This window comes from Electrona antarctica, assembly GCF_951216825.1.
Source record: "Electrona antarctica genome assembly, chromosome: 12".
In the NCBI taxonomy this organism is placed as follows: Eukaryota; Metazoa; Chordata; class Actinopteri; order Myctophiformes; family Myctophidae; genus Electrona; species Electrona antarctica.
In genome coordinates, this window is record NC_136793.1 from 14,137,160 (window position 1) to 14,159,106 (window position 21,947).

At 42.8% G+C, this 21,947-nt stretch overlaps 2 protein-coding genes across 6 annotated transcripts; one reads left to right on the forward strand and one right to left on the reverse strand.

Moving 5' to 3' along the window:
* Positions 1-548: 548 nt before the first annotated feature.
* On the reverse strand, positions 549-7,999 carry LOC306933916 (arrestin domain-containing protein 3-like). Of its 3 annotated transcripts, none has more exons than XM_079516286.1 (7): positions 7,659-7,999; positions 6,675-6,719; positions 5,888-5,951; positions 4,581-4,737; positions 4,198-4,294; positions 3,600-3,856; positions 549-2,889 (listed from the first exon to the last, which is right to left on the reverse strand). In XM_079516286.1, the coding sequence occupies exons 1-7, from the start codon at positions 7,915-7,917 to the stop codon at positions 2,191-2,193; spliced, it is 1,578 nt and encodes a 525-aa protein (XP_079372412.1). In that variant the 5' UTR covers positions 7,918-7,999; the 3' UTR covers positions 549-2,190. The 3 variants fall into 3 exon arrangements, with proteins under 3 accessions (XP_079372412.1, XP_079372410.1, XP_079372411.1); XM_079516284.1 differs by having other exon boundaries at positions 6,675-6,731; XM_079516285.1 differs by having other exon boundaries at positions 5,888-5,947; positions 6,671-6,731.
* A 4,518-nt stretch (positions 8,000-12,517) lies between these two features.
* On the forward strand, positions 12,518-21,630 carry LOC306934117 (arrestin domain-containing protein 3-like). Of its 3 annotated transcripts, none has more exons than XM_079516596.1 (8): positions 12,518-12,831; positions 14,230-14,274; positions 14,652-14,712; positions 16,508-16,658; positions 17,198-17,294; positions 18,127-18,386; positions 19,945-20,231; positions 20,644-21,630. In XM_079516596.1, the coding sequence occupies exons 1-8, from the start codon at positions 12,567-12,569 to the stop codon at positions 20,807-20,809; spliced, it is 1,332 nt and encodes a 443-aa protein (XP_079372722.1). In that variant the 5' UTR covers positions 12,518-12,566; the 3' UTR covers positions 20,810-21,630. The 3 variants fall into 3 exon arrangements, with proteins under 3 accessions (XP_079372722.1, XP_079372723.1, XP_079372724.1); XM_079516597.1 differs by lacking the exon at positions 12,518-12,831 and adding an exon at positions 13,868-13,955; XM_079516598.1 differs by lacking the exon at positions 12,518-12,831 and adding an exon at positions 14,023-14,106.
* The last annotated feature ends 317 nt before the right edge of the window (positions 21,631-21,947 follow it).

Sequence of the window (21,947 nt, forward strand, 5' to 3'; positions counted from 1 at the left end):
AGTTTTAACCTGCCACGCATGTCGGGAGCCACACGTTAGTTTTAACCTGCCACGCATGTCGGGAGTCACAGGTTAGTTTGAACCAGCCACGCATGTCGGGAGTCACAGGTTAGTTTGAACCTGCCACGCATGTCGGGAGTCACACGTTAGTTTTAACCAGCCACGCATGTCGGGAGTCACAGGTTAGTTTGAACCAGCCACGCATGTCGGGAGCCACAGGTTAGTTTGAACCTGCCACGCATGTCGGGAGCCACAGGTTAGTTTGAATCCGCCACGCATGTCGGGAGCCACAGGTTAGTTTGAACCTGCCACGCATGTCGGGAGCCACAGGTTAGTTTGAATCCGCCACGCATGTCGGGAGCCACAGGTTAGTTTTAACCTGCCACGCATGTCGGGAGCCACAGGAGGCGCAACGATGTTGTCGGACTAATGCCTGTCGGACTGTTAGTATGTCTAACCAACGGATGCACCCAAATGAAGTGTAGGCTTACATGTACAATAAGCTGTATAAACATGAAGAGAATGAAGCGTCAAACACAACCCAGCACTCCAAAAGCAAGAAGTGTTTATTGAAAGTAATGTACAGTATAATGACAGTCGATATGGTTTGTCAACAGTGTCACTGGTTCTCAGACATTTTCATGCCATGAATCTGAACCTCCAATCGTGCTGCTGAGCAACAATGCTCAGGTAGGCACAGTGGTAAAGTAGCTGGGGGTTACTTAAAATCCACCGAAGTGCATCCGGCTTTGTTGAGCGTCTACTACACAATAGGCTCTATGCACTCAACTACAGAGTGAAAGTTGCTCTGTCAAAATTGTACGTGAGTTAAAGTACTCGGAGTGCTCGCTTACAAAAACTCAGATGTATTCAAAAGTACAATTTACAAAGTACAATGTATTTTTTAATATCAATACATTGCTGTATTCATTGAGATTTAGACCCCCCCCCCCCCCCCCCCCTCAACAACAGTGGAAATAGCAGATCTACAAGTTTGGTAGCTTGCTATTTCCACCATGAAATAAGGATAAAGTGATACTGTATATTTTTGTAAGTTTGGGTCCCCGTGGTCATTTCCTGGAAATGTAGTGCAGTCAAAAGTAAAATGTTTGTCTTGAAATGTAGATAGAAAAGTCATAATACTTTAAATTGCTTAATGAAGGCACTGCTAAGTGGTGTCTCTCACCTGAACAAGAAATTCTACGTGCTGCAAATGTCTCTCCACTCAATTCATTCCTGTGTTGACCATGTATATTTGAAAATGTATGATATGTTTCATTGTATATTATTCGCCATTGTATATGCGTCATTATATATGCGTCATTATATATGCGTCATTATATATGCGTCATTATATATTTGCCGTTGTATATTCAGCATTGTATATTCACACTGTATATTTGGCATTTCATATTTGGTATTGTATATTTATTTGGCTTTGTTAGACTGTATGTTGTAGTTAAATTTATTTCTTTCCCTTATTTACTGTATTTAACTATTATCCATTTAAGTATCTTCTGTTTGTAAGTATGTATATTTCTCATACTACTAACACAAGGAACATTTGGTTTTAGAATATGGTTCATTTGTCATTTTTAAGGTTGGAATGAAAACAACATTTGTTTCACACATCCACAACAAAATTATCAATGTAATAAAAAAATATGAAATGTTGCATCACAGATTACAAATGAGAATGTAAACATAGAACTAATTTAATTACCTGAATAAGCCAGCACAACCAAGTTGAACTTGGTTTGAACAAAGTTTAAAATAAGGCTTAAGTGAAAAGACACACTTACGCCATAATCACAACGTTGCATTATCCAAAGTCCCTGACAATATCCAGTCTTGTAGATGTTGATATAATATCAATAAAATATATACTGTACAGAGTTCTTACAGTAACAGGGGTCTCCCCGTCTCTCCATTTCCTAAGGACGACGTAGGAAAATAAATACATTTTCAGGCAGGTTGCCATTTTCAGCCAATCAGGAGATCATCCAATCTCTCCCGATTGGATGAAATTGGAATCCCGACATGAAAAATGTACTTTCTCGTTACTGAAGAGCTGGAGAGACCCCTGTTAATGAACAAACACTCTATATAGCAACGATTAATATATATAGAATATATATATAGAATATATAGAATAATATAGTTATTTAACAGTTATTTTACAAAAGAAAATCACTTAAGGAAATCTTCAGACAGCGCCGGATACATCCCATACGAGCCATAAGGGGGCGGAGGGGCATCCCCACTTTGTGTGGGGTTGCTCAATGCTGGCGGCTGGCCGCTTGGGGCCCCACATGCTGGTGGGGCCCCAGGTGCCCCGGATGCAGGTTGGGCACCGGGGAACCCGGATGCAGGGTGGCCCACAGGGACCCCGAATGCTGGTTGAGTACCGGGGACCCCGAATGCAGGTTGGGCTCTGGGGGCCCCAAATGCAGGTTGAGCCCCGGGGACTCCGAATGCTGGTTGACCCACAGGGGCCCCAAATCCTGGTTGGCCCCCCGGTACCCCAAATGCAGGTTGGACACCGGGTACCCCGAATGCAGGTTGGCCCACAGGGACCCCGAATGCTGGTTGAGTACCGGGGACCCCGAATGCAGGTTGGGCTCCAGGGGCCCCAAATGCAGGTTGACCCACAGGGACCCCGAATGCTGGTTGGCCCCCCGGTACCCCTAATGCAGGTTGGACACCGGGTACCCCGAATGCAGGTTGGGCTCTGTATGCCGGTGGGCTCCTGTATGGTTGACCACCAAAAGCGGAGTAAGCTGGAGGCTGTTCCAACTCAGGGGCCCCGACGAGGGGCCCAGGGGTCCGCATGATGACGATGGGGAACTTGATGTGCGGGTCGGACGCGTACTTCACATCTAGATAGACCTGCAGGAAACACACAGTGATGTTTGACTTCAACAAAACATAAACTAAGTATATTGTCTTAAATGGTTAGTTCAGATTTTTGTACTTAATGCTGTAGGAAATACTTGCCATTAATATAGTGGTTGCAAAGGTATTCATTGATTGCCTGAGTCCCGTGGTGGGAGTTTTGGTGAATATTAAGTACCGGGAGTTCTGGTTATTGTGTGGGTTCTGGGGGCCACTTATTAAAAATAAATTAATCTACAAAACTGTTTGATACCGTATTGTAAAATCCCATACCGTTATATGCCTATTCTGAACGCTGAATTATACTTCACCGTGCAACGGTGGCATACAAAAACAGCAAAGATGCTTTTTTCTTCTTTCTTCAATAATCGTTCATTATTAAGCACACAGACTTTGATTTGGTAAATGGTAAATGGTGCATTTATATAGCGCCTTTATCCAAGGCGCTTTACATAGATTGTGCATTACATTCACCCATTCACACACACACACATTCATACACCGATTGTGGCGGAAGCCATGCAAGGTACCAACCAGCACATCGGGAGCAATTTGGGGTTCAGTGTCTTGCCCAAGGACACTTCGACATGTAGACAGGAGGAGCCGGGATTCGAACCGCCGACCCATGGATCATTGGACGACCTGCTCTACCTCCTGAGCCACAGTCGCCCCCTGGGATTTGAAGTCATATAGAGAGAACTTACCCTAAGCCTGTGTTCGGATTTGAGGATGCCACAGTTGTGGATGGACGGCTCTGTGTCAGGGGGAATGGTGATGGTCCTGGAGACCGTCTGGTGACCTGAAGGTGGGATGACGTCCCCCACCTCTTTGAGGAGGTCTCCGGTAGCCAGCCTCCTTCTGCCCTGCGCAAAGTAGCTGTGCTTGGTGTAGAGACAGTACTTGGGCTTGATGTCCCGGGACGAGTCGTTCTGGATGGAGGCCACCACATTGATCCCCTCTCCTGGACAACACACACCAGGGGAGTGTTAAGTTTTATTTTTGTATGGCAAATCTTGATTCAGTTTTAGTCATAGTCTTTTGAATGAAATGTAATTTTAGTAAATCGGAAAAGTTTTAGTTTTAGTAAGTCTTTTGTCGATCACAGTTCATTTTGTCGGCTAAAATGTATTTTAGCGGGCCCTGATGGAGTCGTGATGGCTCATTTTACACTTGGTTGCATGCTGAACGTATGTAGCCGATCTACAAACAGCACGACGCGTTGAGAGCTTGTAGATCTGCTATTTCCAGAGCACAACACCCGAGCGCCAACCGAACATAAAATGTTCTTTTAAGTTCTCTCACCTTGGCAGTATCCCATCTTGTCCAGGTCGACGTCCATGGCCACCATTCCGGATGTAAACAGCTTCATCTTCTTCTCCTTGGTGTCATGTTGTGGGTTCTGGGAGAGGAAACACAAAGGACACATGAATACACCATTCCATTCCTGACCCACTAATGGCAAACTAGCAAAAGCCTGCTTTAACAATCAAAACTCAACTGAAAACTATGAAGTAAAAATGAACAAATAATACTAGAATAATAATAATTGTAATAATAATAATACAAATAAAGTCATACTACTACTACTACTACTACTACTACTAATAATAATAATAATAATAATAATAATAATAATAATACAAACTAATTCTAAATCATAAAAGCCTTGTTAAGTCAGCTCATACCATCAGTTCAGGGTTTTTGGTGGGGACAACTGTGGGGATGAAGGTGAGTTTGACGATGTCTGTGCTGTCCATTCTCATGGACCGGCTCAGGTGGGCCTCCAGGAAGTACTGGATTTTACCCACTCCTTCTCTTCCTTTGAAGGTGGGAGGCAAGTCCCTAGTGGAAAGGACGAGAGGTACCAATCAGCCTTAATCTCCACTAGGGCTGTCAAATTGTGTGAGTGGCTGGATGGTAACCGCAAGGTTGCCAGTTCGAACCCGGGCTCCCCCAGAGTTAGTGTCGAAGTGTCCTTGAGCAAGACACTGAACCCCTAATTGCTCCTGATGTGCTGGTTGGTGCCCTGCATGGTTTCCGTTGCCATCGGTGTATAAATGTGTGTGTGAATGGGTGAATGTAATGCACAATCTATGTAAAGCGCCTTGGATAAAGGCACTATATAAATGCACCATTTACCATTTTAAGTATTGGAAGTACTCCAGTAAAGTAAAACTCTAAATTGTACTTAAGTACAGTACTTGAGTAAATGTACTTAGTTATTTTACACCCATCTAACATGTGTCACATGTAGATGGCCAGTGGTGGATTGTGTAGAAGAATTATTATGCACTCTGAGTTAGGTAAAATATGCATAATAGAACATAATTTGTTATTGCCATCTCCTGAGACCACACATGACACCCTGCATGCAGTGTTGCTTGCCACATCTTCAAGGCGCTGAGGGATCCAGCTGTTTGTGAGATTATTCTCCCCATATAAATGGTAAATGGTGCATTTATATAGTGCCTTTATCCAAGGCGCTTTACAATATGTATAACATTCACCCATTCACACACACATTCATACACTGATGGCGGAGGAAACCATGCAAGGTACCAACCTGCACACACTTCGACACTAACTCTGGGATCGAACTCCTGAGCCACTGCCGGGTATCTTGTCAATAGAAAAATTCCATTGACTAAAATAATTTTCCATTCGGTGGAATATTTTATTTATTTATCTTTACTAGAGACGAGAGGCGAGAGGCTGCGCTACCGAGGGTGTACGGGCAACTGCTGAAAAGTAACAGCTTGGGAAACGGAAGGTTCCCAGTTCAAACCCTGGTTATCCCAGAGTTGGTGTCGAAGTGTCCTTGAGCCACTGAACCCCTAAGTGTTCCTGATGAGCAGGTTGATGCCTTGCATCATGGTTTCCTCCGCCATCGGTGTGTGAATGGGTGAATGTGAAGTACATTGTAAAGCACTTTGGAGAAAATATAAATATAAAAGAGTATGTATACTTCACAGGTCCATTGGATGCGACTTACTGGTCAACAGGAAACTGAAAGGTGAATGGATAGACGTGGATGCCTGGGGCAACAACATTGCTATCTGAAAAGAATAATCAAACTCATTATCAAAAAAACCTTTCATACCTTTCATATACAAAGGCAATTCAAAGTGCTTGAATAAAACAAATAGAGTGCAACAATGCACAGAATGCAATAGATACAATTACAATAACAGAGCATATAAATTAGAACAAATACTCCCACCATTGATGAATGAAAGAAATAATTAAAAAAAAGTGACAGCATCATTGGGAGTAAGCAATGTTAAATAAATATGTTTTTAAATTGGACTTAAAAAATGATATGGTTTGATTGTCTAATGTAACCTGGAGCGCATAGTAGTGAAATGCTGCTTCACCATGTTTTGTTCCAACTACTGTATGGGAACAATTAATAGGCCAACCCCAACTGACCTACGTGTTCTAGGGGGTTCATATAGCCTCGGCCCCAGCCTTACTCATCTGCGAAGAGAAAGAGTTCATATGGCTCCAGCACGTCTGAGATGTAGCTGGGCCCAGAGCCACCGAGACATTTTATAGACAAGTAACACAATTTAAAAATCAATTCTCTGGGAGACTGGTAGCCAAGAGTTTTAGTACTGGTGTAATATTATCAGATCAGTAATTGTCGAAGAGGTTTTCTTGAGAGTCCTGTAGGCAAACCATTAGGCCTACAGTAATCCAGTCTACTAGAAAGTGTACAATAGGTCCCAGACAAAACATGAAAACAAGCTACAATATCTTGATGTTGGCACTTCACTTACATGGTTCCCCACACTCATCGGTCAATAGTGGATGACAATCCTCTTCTGAATCCTCTTCTGAAAAACAAAACAATACAATGAATAATACTTGTATTATTCATTGTATATATATACACACATATATGTATGTATATATATATACACACACACAGGTCCTATACCTGTGTGTGGATATATATATATATACATACATACAGGTGCTATACCTGTGTGTATAGCACCTGTGTGTATCGCTCACGGCGAAACGTGTCGTGCTAATAAATAAGTTGATGCAGTAAGTTGTCTGTCTCTGTTCCCTGGAGTGTGCAGTCCCTTCCATGGAAGGTTTTTTTTCCCCTTTTTGAAGTCTATGCCTGCTAACTAGACTTGCACCTCCCACGGGTATTTTTGGATACATGTGCAGGAGTCCCTTTTTTGTCTCATTAGGCATAGTATTTGTGTTGGTAAATGTTAGGTAGTTGTTTTGAATGGCCATTGTAAAAATAAATTACATTTAACCAGACTAGAATTAGATCACTTCCTATATAAACCCAAAATCCAATTGTATAATTTTAGACTCATTAAAATACCTGTCCCTGGTTTTGGTATTGTTTTTTTTTGTATTATTATTATTATTATTATTATTATTATTATTATTATTATTTTCCTGATTTTGTAGGCCTCAAGATCAGGTAGATTATAGTTAAAGTCACCAATGTACACAGTTTTTAAATGTACAAATATTTATTTCCAAGAAAAAGAAAAAGAAAAGAATGTTCTTTTTTTCCCCTTCTTTTTTTACACAATAGGTAGTTAAACGACTAGTAAACTAGGCAACTAGTCAACTAGTAAAAATGACTAGAAGTGAATGCCCTACCCACTTCCCACCAATGCTGTATACATTTACGTACGTTCAATCAAATCATGCCTATTTTACAATAAATTCCTTTTTTTACATTTTGAGATATTGGGAAAACAAAACAATAGCTACCGGTATGCACTTACCTTGTTCTTTTTGCTCTCGAATAAAGAACTGTTTGAGGCTAAAGTATTTCTCTTTAGAAGAATAGCACACGGTGACTTGGCCGTGCCTCTCAGACCAAAATACCTTCGCTTTGCCTTTAAACTTTACGAACAGACTCTGGATGTGGCACTCTTTGGCCAGATCCACTTTGATCTGCCCCGTTACAAAGTCTCCATTAGTCCAAGTGTCCTTGTCATTGATGGGATTGTGGCTCACGCTGAAGCTGTTCACTGTGCTCATTTTTTACCATTAAAAAACAAAGCTTTTCTCTCTTCTTTTTTTGCAGAAAAATGATCCCGACACACGCAACAGATCAACAGCAGCTTTCACTGTTCACTGTAGTTACTAGTTCTTATGGGTGTCTTTTGATCCCATCGCCCGAAGGAACGACGCGCTGTGATTGGCCAGTTTGGTTGAAGATATAAAAATAAGGAACAACTGGTTTGGTGTAATATGGCATCATGGCATTTCAGCGGACCCCATCTGAGTCTCCTGACTCCTGCAGTACCCCTGCATTGTCTTTTCTCCTAGATTTATCCTAGAACTGGCCCCCGTAAAATCGGAATCCCCCCCACCACCCCTTTTTCCCCTCACTGTATATGTTTCTTTTCCCTTTTACCTCCTTTATGATGAATTCCTGTTCTGTTCTTTGGCTATATAGAAGTGTCTATTTGTACGTCTCTAAATGTTTTGATGAATTGAACAAGGTGGACCCTCTGTAAACAAGTGTAATGCTTTATTGGGTCGTCCACTCACAGTTAACAGTCAAGGGCCCTATTATGCGTGTCTTAAGTACCAGGTCTTATTACTTAACTTAAGACCTGGAGGCGTGATCAATGCCATTTGGCTATTCTGAGTGGCCAAACAGCATTGACCACGCCTCCAGGTCTTAAGTTAAGTCATAAGACCTGGTACTTAAGACACGCAAAATAGGGCCCATAGTATTGAGTTGTGCTTGAAACGACATGACATAAACAACATGACATCAGCTTGTGACTGCAACTTGTTCCTGTTCGTAGATGACTCGGCACTGCTAGTCTCGGACAGGAACAAACTGCAGGTTGAAAAGGCCCTCAGCTCTGAACTCGGTAGAATCTGCACCTGGCTCGCTGATAACAAACTATCTTTACACCTGGGAAAAACTGAATCCATTCTCTTTGGATCTAATAGTAATCTCAGCAAGGCAAATGGCTTCTTGGTTAGAGTGGGTGACAATGTTATCACACGTAAAGATGAAATTACCTACCTAGGTTCCATCGAGGCTAATCTTTCCGGTGATAAAATGGCCACCAACGTAATCAAAAAAGTCAACCAAAGAACAAGATTCCTTTACAGGATCTCCTCACTGGTCAACAAAAACACCTTGAAGACCTTGGAGTCCTCGTACAAGGTTTCTTTGACTATGCATGCACCTCGGTACCACAGCACCTCAAAGGCCCTTAAAACAAGGCTCCAGACTTCCCAAAACAAACTGGTCAGGCTCCTACTTGGCCTCACCCCCCGAACCCACCTCACCCCTGCCCACTTTGACAGGCTGGAATGGCTTAGGGTTGACGACAGAGTACAGCATCTTGCAATGGGTCTGGTCCACAAGATTCGATACACCACCAAGATACCCATGTACCTTGGTGGTACATTACTTCCTTAATGTTAACGAAGTCCACACCCACAACACCAGAGGAAGTGCAATGAACCATGTACAACCCAGATTCGGCAAAAACAAGGGACTAAATTATTTTCGCTCCTATGCCACCAAAATGTGGAACGCCCTACCAACAGTCATTAAGACATGCGAATCCCATGACTCCTTCAAAACCGCTCTCAAAGGGCACCATACGGACGGCTGCAATTCGAAACTGGCCTCCGTAAATCTGAATCCCACCGCCCACCCCCTTTTCTCCTCACTGTATATTTTTCTTTTCCCTTTTTACCTCCCTTATGATGAATTCCTGTTCTGTTCTTTGACTATATAGAAGTGTGTATTTGTACGTCTCTAAATGTTTTGATGAATTGAACAAGGTGGACCCTCTTGTAAACAAGTGTAATGCTTAATTGGGTCGTCCACTCACAGTTAACAGTCTTTGTATTGAGTTTGTGCTTGAAATGTACTGTAATTCTGCAAACTGTTAATAAATATTTCAATCAATCAATCAATCAAATGTACTGTAATTCTGCAAACTGTTAATAAATATTTCAATCAATCAATTTATCCTGGCTGGATTTGGTATCAAACTCCCCAAATTCACCGAAACACAGGAACATAGCCTATCTCTGCTGTCGGGAAGAAACCTCCAAAATAAAAAATATACATTTTTCAGGAAATGAAGAAAACGTTATATTTTGAAGAGGTTTTGTCCGAAGCAACACACAGACGTAAAGGGTATTCAATAGCATTATAGCACTGATTTATGCAAAAAATAAACAATAAACTCAATATTGGAGTTAGGAGGTTTCCTCCCGACAGCAACGATATGTTAAAATGTTTCTGGGGGAGGACCCCTAGACCCACGCAAGACTTTTAAGGCGTCCCACAAATTGAGACCCTGTCCAACATTGTGATTGGCAGGCATAGTGTTCAAATGCCCTATAGTTTAATAGTGCCCTAAATTAGTTGGATTTCTGTTGTAAAGCTCTCTTGTCTCTTTTCCTGTAAGATGCATTTTAATGGCTGAAACTAGAGATGTCCCGATACTGTATCGGTATCGGGAAAAGTATCGGATCGGCCCTTATTTGTCATATCGGGTCATATCGGTATCGATGAATATGCCAGTCTAACCAAGGAGTTTGCTTTGGAGTTGCCCAAACTGCAAGTGCACATTTGAGTGATGAGTCTGCTATAAACACAACACGAGATATAGCTAGTATGAACACAACATGAGATCACGACACTGGTATCGGTATTCGGTATCGGCTAACACAGAAATTGAGGTATCGGGATCGGATCGTTAGCGTATCGTAGTGTATCGGGACATCCCTAGCTGAAACTGTAGGTACCCATCAATTTCCAAAGTTATAGTAAAGCAAGCCTGATAAAAGTATCAAACTCCCAAAATTCACCAGAACACAGAAAATTACATCTACTCTGTGAAAAAAGTTTCCCCACAGTGCATGGAACAGTCCATGCAATGTTGGCAATGTTGGCAGTGCCGGTGTGAAATCGACATGGTTCTTCTAGGCATGAGCACGGAACGGGGAAATGCCCCACCAAGAAGAGAGAGAGAGAGAGAGAGAGAGAGAGAGAGAGAGAGAGAGAGAGAGAGAGAGAGAGAGAGAGAGAGCAGTCGGGTCATCCGTGATATTAAAAATTACAACATAGATGACATTCACCAACATCAAAATAAGCACATGCAGTACATGAATCAGAAAACACTCAAAGAACTAAAACAGATAAAACCAAAAAGATTAAATAATTAAACAAAGCAGTCCTGAACAAAAATGTTGAAAAGCATTAAGTAATCTGAGTTTTAAGATCATTCCAAGCTGATAGAGGACCGACAGAGAATGCTGCCTTGCCTATAGTTCTGTCTGAGCAAAAGGAACCTTGAGCATCAGGAAGTCACTCACAAATTTAAGGGGGGAGCATTCCAGAGAGGACTTTAAAAATAAACAGATAGCAATGCTTTACTATGCCTCTCAGATAGAGAGGATAAGCCTGCGTTGCCATAAAGTGTACAATGATGGGAACCATAAATGTCACCACACCAGTGACCCATCTTAGGGCACAATGGTGTTAAGGCACTTTACAATTGATGGAGCAGCAATTCTATAAGTAATGTCTCCTTTTAGTTAATATGTGTGTTTCTATTATGGACAAGGGCCATGATCTTTGGACCAGAATAGCCCCATGATTGTCTTGACACTCATTGATTTGGCTACATTTTGGTACAGATCACTGCAGGGCCACTCCTAGAGCCCACTACCACACCCAACCTGACAAATATTACTATCATGATTATTGTTAATGTGTAAAATAATGTAAATGTCTTACATTTGAATTATGACTTTCATAAAGACATTTGAATTAATTGATTTGAACCAATTAACTGAAAATCTTATTAGTATTATTGTTGTGTATTCCAGTTGTTCTCAAACCTTTTCACGTCAAGGACCCCCGGATGAATATGTTTTTGGCCATGCATGGACCCCCATCTGAAACTATTTTGTACCAGGGACCAACATGTTTCCAAAAATCACACCCGTGTGAACTGAGCGGTGCAACTATACTTTTATTACTTGCACAAGCAGAGCCGCAAGTACTGCGATTGGCTGGGTATATTGGTGTTGTCCACCGGCCAATAAGGGACCACCATTCTTGATGACGTAACTAATAGGTATGTATGTAAGTATGTATGTATGTATGTATGTGTGTGTGTGTGTGTGTGTGTGTGTGTGTGTGTGTGTGTGTGTGTGTGTGTGTGTGTGTGTGTGTGTGTGTGTGTGTGTGTGTGTGTGTGTGTGTGTGTGTGTATGTATGTATGTATGTATGTATGTATGTATGTATGTATGTATGTATTTGTATATATATCATATTTCTATTGTTAGTCTCTGGAGTCTTTATTGGCAGCTGCCACGGGTGTGCGAATATAAAATAATAAAGTCCCTTAAACCAAATGACATGTCCGTGAGTGCTGGTATTCTCTCCTTAGAGAATGTCTTGTAAAGCTGCCACGGGTGCCCAGACAGTCTGCCCAGTGCCAACCCAAATGGTGCCCACCCTGTCGCCCCGGCAGGTGCCCCCCCTGACCAACTGACCAATCACAGCGTGCCATTGTTCCTTCGGGCTATGGGATCACACCACTATAAATAAAGTTGTTGTTGAGATACAGGATAAAGATTGATTCCTTCTGGGAGGAAGCCGGGGGAAAAAAACTTTGATTTATAAAAACAAAATGCCGGGCACAATCAAGAACTTCACGATCCAACACAATCGCTTGAATGAAAGCGACACTTTCACCAGGGGAGACACTCTCACGGGTCAGATCGTTCTGGAAGTGGGCAAGGAGGTTCGCATAGAGACTCTGAGCATAATGTTCACGGGGAAATCTGTCGTCAAGTGGGAAGAGAAGATGGGCAGGAGCACCACTTTATGCTTCGCTACGGACTATTACTTACTCTATAAGAACTTTTATGTTCGAGACCGAAAGCCAAAGGAAGGTATGGCATTATTTATTGATTGATTGAAATATTTATTAACAGTTTGCAGAATTACAGTACATTTCAAGCACAAACTCAATACAAAGACTGTTAACTGTGAGTGGACGACCCAATTAAGCATTACACTTGTTTACAAGAGGGTCCACCATGTTCAATTCATCAAAACATTTAGAGACGTACAGATAGACACTTCTATATAGTCAAAAAACAGAACAGGAATTCATCATAAAGGAAAAGTAAAAATTAAGTAAAAAGGGAAAAGAAACATATACAGTGAGGGGTAAAAGGGGGGGCGGTGGGGGGGAATTAAGATTTTATGGGGGCCAGTTTCGAATTGCAGCCGTCCGTAGGTGCCCTTTGAGAGCGGTTTTGAAGGAGTCAAGGGATTCACATGTCTTAATGACTGTTGGTAGGGCGTTCCACATTTTGGTGGCATAGGAGCGAAAATAATTGAGTCCCTTGTTTGTGCCGAATCTGGGTTGTACATGGTTTGTTGCACTCCCTCTGGTGTTGTGGGTGTGGACTTCGTTAACATTAAGGAAGTATTTAGACAGGTACATGGGTATCTTGGTGGTGTATCGAATCTTGTGGACCAGACCCATTTGCAAGATGCTGTACTCTGTCGTCGACCCTATAAGCCATTCCAGCCTGTCAAAGTGGGCAGGGGTGAGGTGGGTTCGGGGGGTGAGGCCAAGTATAGGAGCCTGACCAGTTTGTTTTGGGAGGTCTGGAACGAACACCAGAATGGTTTAATTCAGTGGTTCGTGGCCCATGCAGGGGGGTCCCCACATGATTTTGGTTCACACGACGTTAATTAATTATGGGGCGGCCTGAAGGGTTGAGTATCATGGTTTAAAAGTAACAAATACAATGTAGAAACACTTACAAGTAAAAGCCTTGTGTAGGAGCCATTGGGATGGTGACTTATTATTTGTTAGGTTGGCATACTATTTTAGAACACTTGGTGGCAGGCTTTAGATTTGACAGCACTGGGTGTGTATTTAGGGGGCACTCAGGTGCAGTGATTCAGGTTAGACACAGGGAATGGTGGGAGCACACCATTCTTACCAGCCAGCAGCCAGAAGCAAACAAAAGAACAGGATAATCGCTATATATTATCACTGGTATGTTCATGTCATCTGTACAACTCTGTCAATAAATACAGTCAAACTGAGCTCTACGACTGGACATCCATCTGTCATTTCGCTTCTGTGTGCATTGCTGCGTACGATCACTTCCACCACCTGTGAAGTAATGTGCAACAAAGTTTGGAAGGTGAAGGATTGCCATTACACCTTGCATTGAAAATGTTACTTGAATAAAAGCACCAAAGGCATCAAAATATAATATTAATTCACATTAAAATATGAATTAATTGTATTGCTTCCTTTTCTTCAGAAGATCAATATGCGCTACTATTGATGGATGAGTGTGGGAGACCATGTAAGTGAAGTGAAATCCAACATCAACATTGTAACCTGTTTTGTTTCATTAATCTGAAATGATTAATAATGTCTGGGATCAGTGCTTCTCAAATGTTTTAATTTCAAGGGCCCCCATTGTGGTATAGCCTATAGTCCACGGAACCCTATAGTTACACACCCATAAGGGTCCATTTGGTTCCATTTGTACACCCTCTCTGTACAGGAGTTACTTATAGACCCAACCCATAGACCTGTAAGGGGTCTATTTGGTTCCTACATAGCTGGGAACCACCTAGAACCCCCTCTGGGACCCTTGTGGTTCCCTGTACCTCACTTTGAGAACCACTTGTCTCCACTAGACTGATGATAATACTAATCAGTTTGATTGTTTTCCAGATAAAAGTGTTGTTGCCCCGGGCTGCCACGTCTATCCATTCACCTTTCAGTTTATTGACCGGTAAGTCTCTTCCAGTGGACCAGTGTGCATATAGACACATAGGTATAGACCAATGGTTCTCAACCTCATAGGCCAACAGCTGCATGCAGCTGCATGCACCTGCATGGATCAACAACAGACTCTTGCGCTTGGTGCACTTGTAGCAAAGAGAATAATCTTAACAGAGTGGAAGATTCTATCGTTCCTTGTTTCACTAGATGGCTCGCTTAATGAGTTTGTATCACTGATAGCTAGGCTACATGGACAAACAGCACAGTTTAGCATCATTCGGGTAGGCCTACATATATCCTTTTTTGAGTGGTGCAACCACTCCAAGGAACAGCAATGTCCGTGTTAACCTATGTTTGTGTGTGACTATGAGTACCAGTAGGGGCAAAAGTGGTGCTGTTGTGCCAGAAACAGAGAGAGAGAGAGATAGTGCTGCACTGTTGCCTGCTAATGAGAGGGGGGGGGGGGGGGTTAGTTGCACCACTCAGTGCACACAGGTGTGATTTTTAATATCACGGGTCATCTTGACTCTGCTGTCTGACTGCTCTGCTTTATACAGGCCCAGTTGTTTATGTGTCCAACTGTTGTATTCTGTTGCCTACAATTATAGGTTACTCACGTTTATATGCATTATAGTCTGGTGTTTGTGGGCTCGCTCCAGCGAGCACACAATAGTTCTCTAAAGTCTATTTTCTTTGGCATCTGACTACTTCCACATAGCCTACTTGTGCTTGAACTCTAGTTCAAACTTCAACATGTTCAGCTTTATGCACGTATTTGAGCTTGTATTTTTCTTTTTGTACATTTTTATTTTGTAAAAGATTTTGCATGACGAAGGGTCAGATCTTTCTAGGTTCACATGGAGGTGCTATCTGGTAAACGGTGCATTTATATAGCGCCTTTATCCAAGGTGCTTTACATAGATTGTGCATTACATTCACACATTCATACACCGATTGCGGCGGAAGCCATGCAAGGTACCAACCAGCACATCGGGAGCAATTTGGGGTTCAGTGTCTTGTCCAAGGACACTTCGACATGCAGACAGGAGGAGCCGGGATTCGAACCGCTGACCCATGGATCATTGGACGACCTGCTTTACCCCGCATTAAAACCTATAGACTGGACTTGATCTGGGAATTTTCTACTGTACACATATGGTATACATTGCAGGTTTTCAGCGATGCAGTTACTGCAGTAACTGCTTTTCTAGTTGTTGTGTCTTGTTGATGTAGCTGTCTGTCATGTCTTATTAATTAAAGGTATATTCAGTGATTTTACTTAATTCAAATATCACTTATTTTTTCTTTTTTTCTGAATAATCCACCCTACTATAGAGTGTGCTGACCATATAAGGAGTTCCTCTCTGTCCCCAGTGAGCCCCTGGGGTCAAAAAACCCTAGTTTCAGTTTTGGTGGCGGGTGGCAAAGCCTTCATCCAATCAGGATGAGAGGGGCCTTCCTCCAATCATGATCAAGTGGGGACGGGCCTTGGTGCACATGCTGTTGGCCTGTTGCACTTCCCCCCACTGTAGAGCATGCATGTGCACATTTTGTTACCGGGGCGGACTGGGTGGTTTTCCAAATCACTCAAATCACTGAATGCTCCTTTAAAAACTAATACATATATAATAAAATAATATTGTTCAAGGCCCATTTGAAAATAATGAAAGCGTCCGTGGCCCACCCATCTCACCCTGTGTTAATTGCATGTATACTGTACATTCCTATATTAAGTGGACGGTCTGTGGATTAAGTTGTAATTTATTTGACATGAGATAACTGATAGCTCTCATCCTTTCGACTAGGGACATGCCACCACCGTTCCGTGGTCAATTTGGTAAAATCGTGTACGCCCTGGAAGCCAACCTGAGCAGGTCCATGAGAATGGACAGCAATGCCAAGACCAAACTCAACTTTGTCCCTAAAGCCGTGGTCAGCAATATCCACGAACTGATGGTATGTGCTGGCTGAGGTGCAACACCGCCTGATGCCTGTCCTCCTTTCCGTCTCAGTTGATAAGATAATAAGATGTTGATGTTACTATATGTTAAAATAAGTTGATCATGTAGGTGTGGGCGATATGGAAAAATCACAATTATTTTTCAAGCAGTATCACGATCCACACAATTATCACAATTCTTTTTCATGTTGGTTTTTATGGTTATTTTTCAAGTTACTTAACAGTACAACCACCTACGTACAAGGTAACAAAAACTAAAAGAAAAAAGAGTAACAGACCATTTAGACCAAAACATTTATTATGTTTGGCGAATGAAACCATCGTTTTACAGAAGTATAAATTAAGTTATAGAACTGTGAATTCACGTTATCACAATATATACAATATCTCTGAAAAGGCATATAATGGAGACATTGTATCATCTCGATGATATTTATCATCATATCGCCCACCCCTAAGTTGATGTTGATAATAAATTGCTGTATTAATGTGTGCTTTGTGGTTGTATTACTTTGTGTGCTGCGGTTGCTTCCAGACTCCACAGCGAAGGTCCACAGAGAAGCAAATGAAGCTCCTCACCTCAGGCTCAGTGGCCATGAACGTCAACATTGACAAGATGGGCTACTGCCAAGGTGAGAGTCTTCTGGACTAAAAGCTTTTTTGGAGAGCGCAAGCTGTTCCATCACTTACAGTATCGCATGACTTTGAATATTCAATTTTGAATAGTTGGTCAATCACGCAAGAGTAGCTGGCCTGGCTCCAGACAAGATGTCAGCTCTGCAAGAGGCATCTCTGCAGATGACAGAAAAAGGTGATCTCAGCAGTGGAAGCTGGCTGTTTGCGTTGCTGTTGTGGTGAAGCTGCCTTTAGGGAGCGACGCTCGGCAAAACCTGGATGCACCTGATCACGGTGCATTCGATCCCCTAGACCGGGGTTTCTCGAAGTGGGTGGTCCTTGGGGTCCAGGGGTGCCTCATAATAATTAATAATATTTGGAATTTATCATTGTCACTTTGACTTCAGTTTAACCACTTAGGCCCTCTATACCTGGTAAAACGGAGTTACATATCAGATAGGTGGTGGTATTCCATTTCCTGCTGGGCATTGATGCCTGATGCACAGTGCCTTTTGAACAGGTGTGCTGTGACACCTCACTGAACACCTCTGTGGGCCTAAACGTGTTGTGAGCGTGGCTATTACCCAAATATATACAAACATTCTCTACAATTTTCCTTCTGATATACCATATATTTGGGGGGAAAGATTTACGTGTTTATGTACCAATAATATGACAAAAGGTGATAATGTAATCCCGGGGTAAGCCGGTGCCATGGATGAAAAAGTTATTTACAGGGGTGACCTGAGCCAAAATATGTTTGAGAACCACTGCCTATATGCTATATAAATAGATTTGACTTGACTGTTGTGATAAATGTATCCTATAGCTCTGGTCTGTATATTGCAGGAGAGGGGATGGACGTGGTGGCCTCCGTTCGTAACGACTCCTCCGGTGACACCAGGCTACTGTACCATCTGTACAGAGGGGACAGTTTCCTTGTGCAGCACCACCAGACCCGGCACAAGATCCAGGCTGTCCTGGAAGAGGTGGGGGACGTCATCCCAGCCCAGACTCACCAGACTGTCACCAGGACCATCACCATTCCCCCTCAAATCACTCCGTCCATTCTCAACTGCAAGATTATTAAGGTTGAATACTGGCTGAAGGTAAAATACTGTATACATTTCCAAATATTGGCCCTGCTGCAAATAACCGCCGGGTTCCTTTTAAATGGTCTGACCCATTTTGCGTACAAACGCAAGCACGCACACGCATGCACACGCACGCACGCCGCACGCACGCACAGTCACACACACACACACACACACACACACACACACACACACACACACACACACACACACACACACACACACACACACACACACACACACACACACACACACACACACACACAGTTCAGAGAATAGGATAGAACAATAGGGGAGGAATCCCAGTAGGCCTCAGAGGAATCCCATGCCTTACAAATATGGGCGTGACTGGATTACATTACACCCACTAATACACAACCACCAGGCCCCATGCTACAGTGGCACACACAAGTAGATCTGATCATTTTGTTTGATACTTAACTCTTTCTATGCGAAGTACGAGATTTATTGTACTTTCCCTCTACACCCGTTGTCTTCTAAGTACGAGATAACTCTTATATGAAACGGTTTCGACAAAAATCGACTTTTAACACTGGCCCAGTTGCTAGGCAACGCCTTGCATACCCCCAGCACCAGGATACGTGCGCGCGTCCCATACGGTCCCATTTAAAGTAGGATCTTCTTTGGTTGTTATGTCTGACAAATGCGGTGCTTTACGCTCTTACTCCAGAGCGACTTACATTAAGCATGGCAATACATCATATACATAAAAAGTAGTTATCATGAAAAATGCATAAGCTAAGAACGTAACTGTGGAATATCTATATAATGAAACTATACATATAAACTGTATATATACTATACTATGCTATACATATACCGGTACTATAAAGTGCTGTGACTACATACAATGCAATTCTAGTGCTGTCTACATAACATGCTATAAGTCTTTTTTTTTATATATATAGTTATTTGGCCAGTAGGGGACATGGCTGTATATCCGCTCCGAGCACCTCGGAGAGGGCCTTAAAAATTGATTCCCAGTATAAGCGTAGTTTGGGGCAGTACAAAAAACATGTGACTAAGGTTGCATGGGGAACCATGGGATCTGTCACACTCATCTGTAACGTTTACATAACATGCTATAAGTCTATCAAATGCAGTCTGTATCAAATCTAAGTCTACAAACGTGCTATCTAAGGGGGTATAAGTGCTACGGGCCGTGATGGAGTCTGAGAAGGTGGGTTTTCAGACTACGGCGGAAGATTGGGAGTGAGGCTGCAGTTCTGATTGTAATGGGAAGTCTACGGAAATAGTTAGCTCCCGCATAGGGCAGAACTTAGCTGGGAAGAAGTGAAGCTCAGTCTTGTCTGGGTTCAGCTTGAGGTGGTTGGAAGACATCCACTGTCTGTGAGTTGTCAGCCAGGCATGCAGTGATGCGCTCTTCCACCTGAGTGGCAGAGGGGGGAAGGATAGAAACAGTTGTGTGTCATCGGCATGGATGGATGGATGGATGGATGGATATTAACAATAGTATAATTTCTCGGTTTCTACCCGACCAACGAATGAACTATATCAACCATCAGTGTTTTTTTGTTTTGTTTTTCTGCAGGTGTGTCTGAAAGTGAAGTTCACATCCAACCCAGAGGTCATTCTTCCCTTAGTCATCCTGCCGGCCCCCGGCCCCCCCAGCCCCTCCGCACCGGATCAACCTCCACATTACACTGATTTGGAACATGGAGCAGCACCGGATCAACTTCCACATTACTCTGATTTGGAACATGGAGCAGCACCGGATCAACTTCCACATTACTCTGATTTGGAACATGGAGCAGCACCGGATCAACTTCCACATTACTCTGATAATGATTTGGAACATGAAGCATTCAGGACCCGCAGGTACGCCTGTATGAATTTCATCTTTTTCAAGAATTGTTGGAAATAGCAGATTGACAAGCTCTAAGGCAGTGGTTCTCAACTTTTCAGGCTGTGACCCCCCCGAAATGATCATATTTGAACTGGGGGGACCCCCCCAAAATGATCATATTTGAACTGGGGGGACCCCCCCAAAATGATCATATTTTAACTGGGAACCCCCCACCCTCACAAGCACTTGGAATGTAGAAGTTGAGGCATTCAATTTTGTTTGACTCGGTTCCACAGATAAATATTGTTAAAAATTGTTACAAAATTCTACTCTAATAAGATTAGGCATAAATCTCAGGCACCGTTCCATTGACGAATGTGACTGTACTCTGTGCTGGTTCATTAATTGTCAAGTAAAATGTCAAAATGACCCCCCCTCCCTCAGGTGTGAAGCTTCGGGGGCCCCCGGGGGCCAACCAGCATGGACCCCGACCACTGACCAGTGGAAGGATCTGGAAGCTGCCCTGGACGCTCTCTCACAGTGTGCGGCCTCGCCCTCGCCCTCGCCCTCGCACGGCTCCTACGCAACAGACCGCTCATCAGATGTATAACACCAGTGGTGGATACTAACAAAGTACTAGCCTGGCCCAGCCACTGTGCTTTCTGGTCTAGAGGGGCGGGCACGCATGGAGCAAGCGCTGGAGAAATATTGGTTCACCGATCAGAGCCCTCTCCCTGCCCCCCTCCGCCCCTCCCCCCTGGTAGAAAACAGCGGAAGAAACTGTCACTATATTGAGAGCGACACCCCTCTGCACTGTAGATCACTCAAGAGTTCACTCCCACTCCTAGACCAGGAAATGTCTCACGTTCCCCCAGGCTTTCATTTTTTGAGCCGTAGCGAACGGAAATAAAAGCCTGGGTACCGAGGCTAACAAAGTACTGACATTTGACCAGAGGCCCATTCTACAAATGCCTCACATATAAAGGTAGACGCCCTTTCCGGCTCTGGAGCGTATATGTGCTCAAGAGGGCAAAACTTTCCCGAGAATCTTGGGAAAGTCTCGGGCCGAGATTCCTTGCGAAGCACCGCGGAAGCATGAGCGTGCGTCACAGAGCGCATGTTCGGGTCTGATAAGTCCCGGAAAAGATGTGCTGTGATTGGCCAGTAATCACTTGAGTGGCAGCGTGACGTAGCGTGCCTTCCACACTTCCAGCGTACTTCCTCCCCCAGTGTAAATTGTTCCGCCCCGGCTCCAACAAACTGCAGCGGCCAATGAGGCATCTAATTTTTTTAATATCTATGATAGAAATGGCAAAATCAACAGGAAGTTATCATTTTTATTATTAAAAAACAGTATGAGTTTTGATGATGCTCTATATGTCTGAATAAATGTTGTTTGTGTTTGTTTATGTATTAAAAGAGTGACTTTGAGAGCTGTTTCAGAGTACAATGTAAGTTATAAAGTTATAAATATTTTGAATTATCAATTTTCAATCACTGGGGAAAAAAAATATTTCTTGTCCACACTTGGAGTTACATCATGGTAACACACAACCCATACCTCTACAAAAGTGGTCTTACCCTTTAACACCAATCAACACCTACACTGTTCAGTAGATGGCAGCAGAGGTTAAAGTTGAACCTAACCTGTTAGAAAATTATTTATTACTGAAACAGTTAAACTTGTTTCAGTAATAAATAATTTTATTTTTGTATTTTATTTCAGTAAGATGTATTTATGCTTATGT

What these genes read in the sequence shown, in the direction of transcription:
- LOC306933916 (XM_079516284.1), bottom strand. Translation starts at nt 7,917, where the DNA reads ATGAGCACAGTGAACAGCTTCAGCGTGAGCCACAATCCCATCAATGAC. An exon ending in TCGAGAGCAAAAAGAACAAG is followed by an intron (nt 6,732 to 7,658) that starts GTAAGTGCATAC and finishes TTTGTTTTTCAG; the next exon opens with AAGAGGATTCAGAAGAGGAT. An exon ending in AATCCGAACACAGGCTTAGG is followed by an intron (nt 2,890 to 3,599) that starts GTAAGTTCTCTC and finishes TGTTTCCTGCAG; the next exon opens with GTCTATCTAGATGTGAAGTA.
- LOC306934117 (XM_079516596.1), top strand. Translation starts at nt 12,567, where the DNA reads ATGCCGGGCACAATCAAGAACTTCACGATCCAACACAATCGCTTGAAT. An exon ending in GGATGAGTGTGGGAGACCAT is followed by an intron (nt 14,275 to 14,651) that starts GTAAGTGAAGTG and finishes ATTGTTTTCCAG; the next exon opens with ATAAAAGTGTTGTTGCCCCG. An exon ending in GCAATATCCACGAACTGATG is followed by an intron (nt 16,659 to 17,197) that starts GTATGTGCTGGC and finishes GGTTGCTTCCAG; the next exon opens with ACTCCACAGCGAAGGTCCAC.